At 33.8% G+C, this 13,144-nt stretch overlaps 1 protein-coding gene across 5 annotated transcripts in view; it reads left to right on the top strand.

Annotated features, from left to right (window-relative positions):
• LOC149545200 (disease resistance protein Roq1-like) overlaps positions 1-12,931 on the top strand; it is a 59,883-nt gene extending 46,952 nt beyond the window's left edge. For 3 of the 5 annotated variants that reach the window (XM_089790579.1, XM_089790578.1, XM_089790574.1), the window contains 5 exons: positions 9,016-9,628; positions 9,773-10,949; positions 11,052-11,318; positions 11,429-12,151; positions 12,315-12,931. In XM_089790579.1, the coding sequence (XP_089646705.1) occupies positions 9,096-9,628; positions 9,773-10,949; positions 11,052-11,318; positions 11,429-12,151; positions 12,315-12,794 (3,180 nt within the window). In that variant the 5' untranslated portion in view covers positions 9,016-9,095 and the 3' untranslated portion in view covers positions 12,795-12,931. The remainder of the gene's footprint in view (positions 1-9,015; positions 9,629-9,772; positions 10,950-11,051; positions 11,319-11,428; positions 12,152-12,314) is intronic. The other 2 variants (XM_089790577.1, XM_089790575.1) reach the window with 2 other exon arrangements.
• The last annotated feature ends 213 nt before the right edge of the window (positions 12,932-13,144 follow it).

The raw sequence follows: 13,144 nt of genomic DNA, 5'->3' as shown, positions 1-13,144 counted from the left end.
ATTTTATTCCTAGTATGGAATATTAGTTATTCATTCTTATTGTATAGAATGAGGAGGTAGGAAATAACTATATCACTCAAAGATGAGAACCAACAGGGCTAGTTAAGAGGGTTTGGGTACAATATTGATGCCCAAACTATGGAAATATGGAATTCGGCTCCAGAAAGTTATAGAAACCAACCCTAATGGAGAATAAGGATTCCCCTAGGGAAAATGCGATATTATGGAATGTCCATTCCATGTCAGGAAACCAAATTTATGTGTTGCAAACTTCAGTATCACTAGTAGGAAAGAACATAATTGATATCTTCGAAGAGCAATTGGAAGGATCCTATGAGATGTACATTAAAACCAAGAGGCATTATGAGGGGGAAATGAAGAAAAATTATGTGTCAGAGCAAAAAAAATTCAATTAGAGAATGAGATAGTAGAATTGAAAAATATTGTCAGCTCTTCTACAGAGGTTGAAGACAGAGGTTACAAACAAAAGGTCACACACCTAAGACAAAGGATGTGATAGGTCAAGCCATGGCAATGGATGAAGAGGAGTTCGAGTCCAACAAGGAGATAGAAATCAAAACAATTAAGAACTTGTTGATTCACAAGCTAAACTCCTTGAAATTGGTCTCTCAGAATGTACACAACTATTTGTTTTTACAAGGGGTAGAATATAAATGTTCTGAGGAAATTGCCTTGTTATCCCCCTTATTCACTACATGGGGCCCCTACACCCAATTCTTTGAGAACCTTGTGCCCATGCTTCCCCAAAAAAAGGACTTACTAAAGGGACAAATAGTTTCTATTAGAAAGATAATTCACAAGGTAAAAGAGTTGAATGGTTTCTTTGTGGGCTAGCTCTAGTTAATTCAAAATAAAATGAAAAAAATTGCCACACTTAAACACCTAATTTTGTACTCAGCATTTTGGATAATGATGGAGGAGTCAAGGAATGGCTAGAATGGTCATCCTCTTTTGATGGCACTTTGAATCGTTCTAGGTTTATGGCATACTACAATGGTGAAGTAGATATAGTAGTAGTCTTTGATTTAATTGATTTGCTATATAAATTAGAATGAAAAATGGGAAGGATAATTGCAGAGGTCAAAGCTATAATGGATGCTAAATGGAACAAGTGCCTTGAAGAATTAAATGGGATCAGAGATGCCACCTAGCTAGATGTGGACATTGATATAGCTATTTGGAAGTTATTTTAGAAATAAAGGCCCTACGATCCGAGGATAGTGACAAGGTAGTTAAAGTCATAGTTAAAGGTAGAAGAGACAAAGTGAAGAAAAGGCAATGAAAGTGACAAGTTGTTAAAGTTCAAAAAGATTCATGCTAGAGATACTTGGAGAAAGTGCCACTAGCCAGTTTTGCAATTGTTTCCCCATTTTTACCTGGATACAAAGAATGTTTTGTAAAGTCACATGTAAAAATACATTTTTATTTATTTCCAAATAATTATTTTTACATGTGTCCTCTCATCTAAAGCTTGTTGCAATCCTTGTCTATAAAAGGATTTCCAAGATGTGGAGTGAGGATCCAAAGTCTATAGAATTTTATTGTTTTTGCTATTGCAGTCAATCTAGTATTATGCTATCTTAGAAGTTGTCTCAAATTTTCTACTCTAAGAATACAATGAATAATGAATGATAGGTTTTGTCATATCCTAAGTTATATCTTGAGTTTCATATTAGTATTGTGTTATTTTCAAGGAAACTAATACAAAGAGGAAATTTCAAATATATGTGTCTCTGATTTTTGTCTCCATTTTCATGTGTTTGTTATTTAAGATTGAATGAGAGAAGTTAATATAGTTTAATACAATTGAGATAGGTTGGATGTCATTTTATTGTTTCTTTTTAATTCAACGAATTAAGTAAGTGCTTCCATAAATTGATAGGGTTCCTTAGCATATGAGAGGGATGTCATAAGAATGGGATTTAGGGTTAACAATTGATAAATTTAATTGCAAGTCAATTAAAATAGGTCAAGGGTTACTAATTTGACTCCATGCAAGAAATGGATAAGAAATTGGTCATTAATTCAGATGCAAATTGATACTTCTATTGGGTTGCATAATACAAATTTAAATCAAATCAACTATTTAATTTCTATAATAAAGAGCTATATTACTGATCATTCACTTTATTTTAATAACTTTCCTTTGAATTATAGTTAGCTACTATAAGCCAAGGAGTTCATTATAATTTTAAGAAGATTATTGACCATTTTCTCCTGTAAGGGATAGATCTAAGAAGAATAATGCTAGTGAATAAGTATTGAAAAGAGAATCAAAGAATAAGATATCTTAATCCCTAGGTACATGCATCTTGGCCATGCAAAGCCTAAAGTGTAGAGAGTCCCTTGTGCTCTGTCATGTTGGTCCAAATCTAAGATAAATCTTGTTGAATATGGAAACCAACTAATCCTTAGGCATTTATTTATCTTATGTATCCTGGTATTGGGTTTTTTTGGAACCCATAGTTTTAAAACACAAACACACTCTTAGCAACCTAAGTATCCTATGAGTTACTTACACTCTTCCACTTAACAAAATGCTCTATATATTTTATATGGCTAGTCTTTTTCTTCACCTTTGAATCTATGACTTTTTTAGCTTCTGGCTTGGTCTTCAATGGTAAGGGTAAGTCAATAACTGCCTCTAAAAATTTAGAAAAAAATTTTTCTTCCCCTATAAGGGGGCATCTATACTTGAACAAATATCTGACATTGAAAATAGGGGAAGGTGTCAATTCTTCTAGTAAGTCTATCTTATGGGAATTCATGTCATACTTGGTCAATGCTTTGCAAGGGCCAATCCTTCTTATTTGTAGATTACTAGGAATTTTCTTATGAGGCCTACTCTTGTTCAAATATCCCATCAAAATGTCTCCAACTTAAAACTAAACATCATTTCTCTTGATATAGATTTTTATCTTTGGTCCTTTGAGTATTCTCTATCAAAGTCCTTCTTACTAGGTATGCACTTCCTTCTCCTATGCAAAATATTAAGCATGCCCACTTATGCCTTCCATGTTTCCAAGATCCATTAACTAGCACACACCTCTAGAGTGGATCTCATATACAACTTCAAATGAGCTTTTCCCTATTATCTTGTTTACATTATCATTATAAGAAAACTATTCTTAATGAAGTACTTGGTACCATAGTTTCCCATACTCCTTAGTCAAACACCTTAAGAGGTGTCCAAGTTTATTATCAACTATCTTTTTCTTCCCATTTTTTTGTAGATGATAAGAAGATCCAAAAGAGGTTTTTGTCCCCAACCTCTTCTATAAGTGTTTTCAAAATTTTCCTATGAACTTTTTAGATCTTTGTTAGTTACAATACTTAGAGGCATACTATAAGTCCTAATCACTCCTTCAAAAATAGATGAGAAATTTCACTTGCATCACGTGTCACTTTACATGGAATGAAGTGATTCATGTTGCTAAACTTGTTAAAAACTACATATATACAATCAAAACTAGTTTTGGTTAATGGAAACCAAATAATAAATTCCATGCTTACACATTCTTATGGCATATAGGGAATTAGAATGGTTGATAAAGACCAACATTTGATGAAATTTCTTTAGCCTTCTAACATACAATGTACTTCTCAACATATTTGCTAACATCCCTGTGCTTTTTAGGCTAGTAGTAAAATCCATGAACTAATTAAAGAGTCCTATTGAGACCAAAGAGTCAACTAAGACTTCCCTTATGCTTTTCTTGGATTTGATTTTCTCTCATTGTCCCTCTCTGCACACACAATTGTCAACCTTTATAAAAAAATTCATTTTGTAAGGTAAATATGGATATTGACAATGGAAATTAGTTTTGAACTACTTACATACCTTATAAGCACCTATAAAATCTTCATCCTCCTTATAGAGGTCTTTGAAACTTTGAACTCTTATGTTCTTTAGTTGCACAACTAAAACAACCATTAATTTTGGAGAGATGATATAGATTGGAAACTATTTCTACCAAGATGTGGAGTGGTTAAGTATATTTACAAATATGTTGGAAAAACATAGAAGAACTTAGAAAGATACCATGAAATGCTCATGTATCTTGCACATGTCCACTAAAGGTGGATTATCCTCCATTGTATGTTAAATTATGTGCAACAATGAGAGGATAAGAGCACAAAGGTGTATCACACAAAGAGAGATGTGATACAACATGTTCTCAAATAAAGTGCAAACTCCTATGCATTTACATGAAAAGTAATATTAAAATATATTATCCCAAATAAACCTAGGGGATTTTTAATTAATAATATTTAATTACACCAACACACATCTATCAATTCAAAATGAATGCTCAAATATCCTTCATATTTTATTAATAATTGGTCAATGTAACTAACATAGTTCTCAGTCAACGTTTCACTACAAAGTATGATTCTTAGCATCATTTCAGTTAAGTCCCATCTCCATCAACATGGGGTTTCAATTTAAACCAAAATAATTTTCTATTTACAATATTCTAATGTAACTTATGAACATAAGGCATACAAATTAATGTCTTTTAGATAATATATTCATTGATAAAAATGGATGAAAAATAAAAACCATTTATCAACTAAATGGTTGATGACATAACCTTAGTACATAGTGTTAAGCGTTGTATTTTTATGACACATTAATCTACAAGAAAGTATGATCCAAAGGCCACAACAACATCAATGTGTACCTATAATAGACTTTTTATTTGATGATAACAACATCAAATGTGTAGATATAAAAAACTCAACCAAATAATAGACAAGATCACCTAATGTATCAATTTGTTGCAAGTACCAAAAATGAGACATAATAGACCAAATGTTAACAATGATATGTCTACTCTCAAAAGCTACAAATTAATCTCAATTATGAAAAGTGGACAAATAATCATACAATTCAAAAAATAACACATCAAACTATATATGTAAAACTCAAAAACCACTCTACAATTTCAAAATCAAGAGCTAGATAGGTTTAATCACAAAAAGCTGATATCTAAAAATAATCAACTATCGAAACTAGAAACTATCACCACCCATTAAAAAAATTAATGAGATTCTATCAAAAAGAAAACCACTAAAAAAGTGGTCTACATATTACACATATATGGCCCTATAAACATGAAAAGGAAAAAAAAAATACAAATAGTGGGGAGGGGGAATTAAAACCCAAATTAGATGTTGTTAGCAATTAGGTTAAATTTGACAATTAGGCAACTATTATAGAAAAAATGTAAACTCCCAATTTTGTGGGACAAACAACTTGTGATATATTAGTATCAAGATTTAACTTTGTAATTTGATAAATCAAACTAATTGAACCACGTTTCATAAGTAGAGGTCTGCACAAACCAATCTCTCATGTGAATAAATGGAACACCTAGCAATCATTGGATCACAGTGATGTTTAGAAAGGTGAACCATTGGGATTTCAAAGGAGAACTAAGAGTTCCATTCATTCTCATTAGAGATAGGTTTATGTGAACCTCTACTCATGAAAGGTGGGTCAATTAGTTTGACTGAAAAAAATACACAATTAAATCCTAATAGCAATATCACAATTTGACTTGTTGTGGAAAATATTTCCTACTTATTAGTAAAAATTTATCAAATTTACCAAGTAAAATTGAATGCATGACATAAGATTAATTAATGTATAACTCGATACTTACTAAGATGCCAAATTGACACTTCTTATATGTTTAATATTGATGTGTCATTTCCCTAATGTCACTATTTGATTGGGCTAGACACTGTCCCATTACAAGCTTCTCATAAATCCCAGAGAGAGTTTCCCAACAGTTAAAGATCATTTTAGGTTAAAACAAAAGAATATACGTGCATCCAATTTCAATGTGGCATTTACTCCCAATCATCATGAGAACTTGCATAGAAAGTTGAGCTTATAGTATCAACGAGCAAGCAAATCCCAATGAAAACTAAGGTGATCTATTTGATGCGGCATGGAAGTGGCTTGGCTGTAGGTGGGTGCATGTAGGGGTATAAGTGATGTGGAATAATAAAAAATTATTTGGGGATAATAAAGTCATGGGACTTACCTTGGGAGTGAAAAAGCACAGTTCTAGTGTGTTTAGGTGTTAAAGTAACAATTGGGATACAGATCTTGGGCGATCCAACTCACCGTGAGAGGAGGGAACCAAACATAGTACGAAATTAATATAGAAAGGAAAGAGCGATTCTTTACAATGATAGAACTCAATGCAAAGGGTGCTTGGCAGGATAAGAACACTTGAAATATGGTGAGTTTTCATTGCACCATAAGAATTAGTGTCACAACCCCATTTCTAGTAACTGAAAATTTATTATTCTTTCAAAAGTTGAGGAAGTTGAGAAGACGGTAAGAGGTAGTGCAGAAAACCTAATAAATTTTAGATTAGACACAAATCAATTACACTTTAATAGGATTGCATCTATCATTTCAAAGGGAATGCTTGAATTGTTCACTAAATATAGTAAATACCCAATGATATAGCATTTAAAGGGATTATCATTATTATAGAGGTGGGCATGGGATTCTAAGGGAAATCAATTGTATTAGTTGGGGAAAATTCTAAATAGTAATGGGTCAACTGGTTAAAATTCCACATCTTAATGACACAAGGAACAAACCAATAGTGAGAAGGGGAACCGAATCTTTTATGTTGTAAATGGGTACCTAACAAGGCTCAATTCTAGGACCTATTCTATTTGATTTTCTTATTGTAATTCCTCCCACATAAGTCTTTAGTGGTAGAAATAAGGCAGGGTGTTTGAATAAGACCGATTCTACCATTGTAATTGAACTGAAACTTCTATTAACTCTACCATGTTCCTACAGGTGCATCCATGATAGACTAAGCCATTAAACACACTGAAAGTTTAGTTGAGTTTTGTCACACTACACCATCAACATACTTGATCTAGCTTCTTCTTTTATTGATGGAAGTATTACATTTATAGAGACCATATAATATTTCTTTTGTGTGTAGTCAGATTAATAAAATACTTTTGTAATCTTTTGTCACCATGTTTTCTTAGTTCTATTTTTTAATAGAGGAGCTCATGGGAATGCTTTGAACTATGGCTTCCATCTTTTGGTAGGGAGTCATAACTTTGGAGAGTTTATAGAGAAATATAGATGTTTTGGGGGATAAGTAGGTCAAGATCGAATGTAAGAAATGATAGCAATAACTAATTATAATGGTGATAGAGTTATGGATGAAAATGACTTTTGGGCTATGTTGGTCAAACTTTGCCACATATTCATCACATGGACTCAACAATGGAAAGAATTTAACATCATTGATGAACTTTGTAGCTTTGAGCAATAATTACAAAATGATTCTTTAGTCTCTCTAACTCTTTCTTGTCTCAAGATTTTGGTTTTATTATCCATCATAACTTGTTTAGAAAATCTTTGTAATTAGATCCAAATATGTAATATAAAACCTCTGTAGCTGTATTTTGCTTGAAGAAAAAGGTTGCTTCAATCTCTAAAACCCTTAATTTTTCTTCAGATCAAGGTTTCTTTAATGCTTTTTAATTGGTAATTTCTTTAAATGTGTTTGACAAAAGAGTTACTTTCTCCTTAGAACTTTGAATTGTCTTAATGATGTTTGGGTAGGAACACCAACAAAAGCAATCCATTAAATCAATAAGTATTAAAGAGAGTATGAAATAGTAACAAGATAAATGCGTATAGTTTAGCGAAGTAAATATACCCTCTTTGCCAACAGAAGAACTCCTATAATTTTTCTTTAGATAGTGATTACTTTAATACATATAGATTTACTTGTAGTTGGATGTCTACAATATTAATCTAATGATTAAATTTAAATACTAATAATAATATAACTTTGTACATAAATAAATTTATATAATAAATATATTTAATATTTATATCACATAAGTAATAATTATATGGATGTAAAATAGATGCAAAAACCCCCCTTAGTAAAACTACAAGCATTTAATTTGATGGTATTTGTATCAATAATAAACAAAATAATTACCTCATCATAATTTTAAAGATCTTATATCTACCATTCATGCTTTCTCATTCAATTTATGTCTTCCTATCTCATTTATCTTTGGAAAGCATCATCTAAAATTTTGATGCAAAAACTCACACACAATCAAATATGAAATTAACAAATACTAATATTCATGGATTGTGGAAAACTACTAGCATTAATAGAATTTTCTTGTTCACTTGGAAGTTGGAATATTTCAATCTTGAAATTCGCTTCATGTCTAATAAAATTGCTCCTTGGTGCATCCACGTGGTTATGAAACATCCGCTTTTCTTATTCCACTAAGACATTTGCTCTAGAATCAACATTATTTGTATGTCTATTAATTGATCAAATGGACTATACATTTTTATCAAACAACAAATATTTTCTGTTAAAAAATGAACTTCCTTATTAATTTGATCTTGTATATCTCTTTGGAGTACTTATTGTACAAAAAGGTGCAATTGCTAGTTTTACATAATGAATATAAACAATTAAAGCAAGTATATATATAAACTATAATGAATCTAGTTTCTCAAATTTATTGAAGAGTTGAACCTATCTTCAATACAATCACGAGAATTGAATCTTAATATATCACCTAATTATCTCATACCATTATCTTCACTAATTGCACAAAACCTATTAAACAACAACCTATAACAAATTTCCTATTTTAACTTTTAATTACATTTTCCTTCTTATGTTTTTCCTTACGTAGTTCATTTTCCTTCTTACTTTTCCCTCAAACATTTATTTCAATTTTTGACTTAGTGCCTTCGTCTCCTTCATGGATTCCATATACTTTATGCAAGTCGTCACGCGGCTTTGTCGTGACCTTGACTATTTCTAGTCCTCATGAGTTGGTTTTGAATCGCTTTCCTCTGTTCTAACTACCTCCTCCTTGACTGACTAATCCATTATTTCCTCTCATGCAGTCAGATACTTGAATTTCTCTAACCATTTTTCCTTGTTTTCCCAGGTTGTTTCTATGAAGCTTCATCAACGTCATCTATTACTGTGGACTCTCTGCTTAACTCTTTCATTCCTAATTTTGAGTCTATGGATTCTTCTTCCTCTTCCCTCAAACAACCTGAGAATCCTCCAGCTTTCTCTGGGATCGAACCAGAACTCAAGAGGAGAAAGGTTTCAGAATCTTCCAGATTGTATGACGTGTTCATAAACCACAGAGGCCCCGATGTGAAGAACACGCTTGCTCTTCAGCTTTACAAATCTCTAGAGGAGGCGAATATAAGGGCGTTTCTTGATTCGGAAGAGAAAGAACTTGGAGTTTCTTTTACATCCACCATTGAGACAGCCATCCGCTCTGCTGCGGTTCACATCGCTATCTTCTCCAAAGGATATGCAGAGTCTCCATGGTGTTTGGCGGAGCTGGTTCTCATGTTGCAAAGCAGTGCTAAGATCATTCCGGTTTTCTTTGATGTCAAGCCTTCTTCGCTGCGCCACATAGAAAAGGGAGTGTATGGCAGTGCATTTCGTGAGTATAAAAATAAGAAGAGGTACATTGAAAAGCTTGAAGAATGGAAGAAAGCCCTCCAGTCTATTTCCTTTATTGCCGGCGAAGAGTTCACCAGGTAATATTCCTTCGAATGACTTCAGTGTATTTGATATCCCAGCTATAACAGAGTAATAATAATAATAATAAGGTTGTTGTTTAATTTCTTTAATAGAGCGACACAGTTTTTTTCCCTCATCAAATTCTCCTTGTATTAAATAAGTTTCAGTGACTGGGAGAAGATAGTGTTAGCTGTGCGAAAGGAAGTCCAGAGGAAAAGATGTCTACATGTTGCCAAATATCCAGTAGGACTTTCTAAGCTTGTAGAAGATTTTCAAAAGCATTGCATTAATAAGCTTGTACAGGATTTTGAAAGTCAGTGGGAGATGAACAGGCAAGGAGAAGGGAAGTCTAAGATTGTTGGCATTTTTGGCATGGGTGGGGTTGGGAAAACAACTCTGTCCAAAGAATTGTTCAACAGAAAGCGTTCAGATTACAGTCGCTCCTGTTTTTTGTTTGATGTTCGGGAAGCCTCTGTGAAAAAAGAGCTTCCTGCCTTGCAAATGAAGCTCCTAAGAGAACTCTTTGACGAAAAAGACATCCCAAGCTTTCCAAGCGTAGAGGATGGCACAAGTTGTCTCAGCAATCGTTTCTCAAGGAGCGGCAATCTGAGCTACCTAATTGTTCTAGATGATATTAATCATCACGAACAGTTAGATGCTCTCTTGATTAGTCACGAGCTCCACAAATCTGGCAATAGTCTGGTAATTGTTACAACTCGTGATGTGGGGATGCTCATAAATGCCGGAATTACAGTTGGTTATAACCTGAAAGGAATGGATGGAGATGACGCAAAAGAGCTATTTTGGTGGCACGCCTTCAGCCAATGTTATCCATTTAGTGGATATGAGAAGCTGGTTGACCTCTTCGTAGATCTGTGTGGCGGCCTCCCACTTTCGCTTCAAGTTCTGGGCAGGCATGTTCATGGCCAAGATCACAAATTTTGGGAGTTAGAATTGGAAAAAGTTAAAAAGACGCTGCCCCAAGACATAGAGAAGAGACTAAGAATCAGCATCGACACGTTGGACAATGATGAAAAGCAAATATTCATGGATGTTGCATGCTTTTTCATAGGAGAATCGACGAAAGATGCCATGAGAGTGTGGGAGTCATCGGGATGGAGCGCTCAACATTCATTACAAAGACTCAAAGACAAATGTCTGGTTGAAGAAATAAAAGACTATAAATTCAAGAAACAATTCAATGATTGGATAGAAAATGCGAGAAAAGAAATATTTATATTGAGAATGCATGACCACTTGCGGGACTTGGGACGAGAAATGGCAGATGAACTCAAACATCCTTGTCGCCTGTGGCGTTTCCGATCTTCTAAATCATTGGTATGCTTTCTCTTCCACTACACTTCTTCTTCCTAATGTGATATTTGAAATCTTTATAAACAATTTACAGCAATACAAATCTGAACTGCTTCTTGAATGCAGACATCGAAGGGATTCAAAAACATCTTCACCCAAACCAAAGGTCGATGTTTGCACAATTGTATGGACCCGTCAAAGAATTTGCATGCTAAATTCTTTCTTGGGAGATCGGACAATATAGCTGAAATACCAACAGCTTTGCTATGGCTCGAGTTTAATTTGTACGAGCATATACAAACAAGCATTCCTCCATGGATTCCTTTTCAAAATCTGCAAACTTTAAGAATGCTAGGTGGACGTCTCAAAAGTTTGTGGCAGAATAATGTGCAGGTATGTCCGAAAGGCCAACTCTTGGTATTATAATGTCGTGTTTGAGTGACTTTCATTTACAATCGGAATTTAAAATTATATAAATATATATACATATATTTGATTTGCAGGTCCCCTTCCATCTAAAAGAGCTGCGGATCAGCAAACAATGGGAGCTAAAGCAGTTACATTTGGGATTTCTGAGTTGCCTGGAGGAAATTGCAATTCATAGTTGCAGGAATCTGAAGAGTATTATTGGAATATCTGATCTTGGGAACCTAGTAGAATTGAACATTAGTGAATGTTACGAACTAGAGCATTTAGCTTTTGGTCGACCTAATATCTGCCTAGAAAGAATTAGAATTTATAAATGTCCACGTCTGATAAGTTTAGGAGGAATGTTTAATCTTACAAAGCTAGTAGAATTGAACATTGGTCATGTATGTAAAATTGAGGAGATCAATTTTGCTCAACTGAGCTGCATAGAAAGAATTGAAATTTTTAGTTGCGGCCACCTGAAAAGAGTAATAGGAACATCTGATCTTCTGAAGCTGGAAGAATTGCGTATCAGTAGCTGTGAAAACATTGAGGACTTGAGCCTTGTCCGACTCAGCTGTCTAAAAATTTGTTTAATTTCCAATCTTCACATGCTTAAGAGGATTGACGTAAAGGGTTGCCAAAACTTGACCAGTGTAACTGTAGATGGAGTATTTTGGAAACTTGTAAAATTGAACATTTGCGACTGTCCGAAGCTGGAGAAAATGCCAGATACTAAAATATTGTGTTCATTCGAAAGCTTGCAGCTCTTATATTGCAGCAATGAAACAATTCGAAATTGTGTTTTCAATATGAAGGTATTGAGATCCACGTTCCTTAAATTTCTTTCTGAAGGATAGGTCTCACAATAGTTCGTCTTTGGTTCTCAGAAGATAGACTAGCTAGATTTTCTAATTACAACTTTGCTTCATCCAATTTCAGACAAAGAGATTCTACTCAGATTTTGTTTGTTTCACGCAGAAGTTGCCATCAGAATTTATTAAATTAATTGGTAGAGCAGCGAAGGAAGCCGAGTCAACGGTCAACACAAATATTTTCTGCGACTTGATCAACGCCAATTTTGTCGTCGAAAGCGGCAGGGATAACAGTTGTGATTATCTGGGAAGACATATGGTGAGCGCAATCATCTTCTGCGCTGTTATCGTGGTCAAGTCTTACACGGCGGCAAACGTAATGAATGAGCTCATCTGTGAATATGATATTAGTCCGTGGTTGAAATTTGAGATACGCCAGGGCGAGTGGATAATGACCTCGGTAATTACAAAGGAAGATGAAATAAGCAGCTACATTCTTAACAAGGGTTACTGTTTCCCCTTTGATTACCTCTGTTTTCCCCAAGACGTAACAGTGAAAAGGGCAACAATTCCCGTGATGAAAGGTGAAGAATATAAAATTTTGAATGGGCTACGCATAATTGTTGATAAACTCTACCAGAAATAGAGTCAGTTTATGGTGGCCTTGGCATTCACATTTGTCTAGTGGAATGGAATTTGTGGGATGATTTGTTCTGCAGTTTATTGATTCTTTTCTTTGCTTTGATTACTTCTCATTAATGAAGTGCAGGCTTCTTTTGGAGAGAGTATAATCTTGTTATTTGTTTGCTGTTATATTAATATGTATTTTATCTGGGAAGAAATTGGTTGAAATGTACATACAGAAATTTGGGAATATATAATTTGAAAATAGTCCATCGATATTATCTAGTAATCACACCAGAAGCTGTGATGTGTACGCGAAAGTAATGTTTAGTGGGTTCATTATAAAATTACATAAAGCTTAGTGATATAGAT

The sequence above is a fragment of the Cupressus sempervirens genome, chromosome 7, assembly GCF_028749045.1.
Source record: "Cupressus sempervirens isolate cs-2001-9-10 chromosome 7, ASM2874904v1, whole genome shotgun sequence".
Lineage (NCBI taxonomy): Eukaryota > Viridiplantae > Streptophyta > Pinopsida > Cupressales > Cupressaceae > Cupressus > Cupressus sempervirens.
The sequence above is the reverse complement of the archived record's forward strand: the minus strand, read 5'-3'. Positions and strand labels throughout refer to the sequence as shown.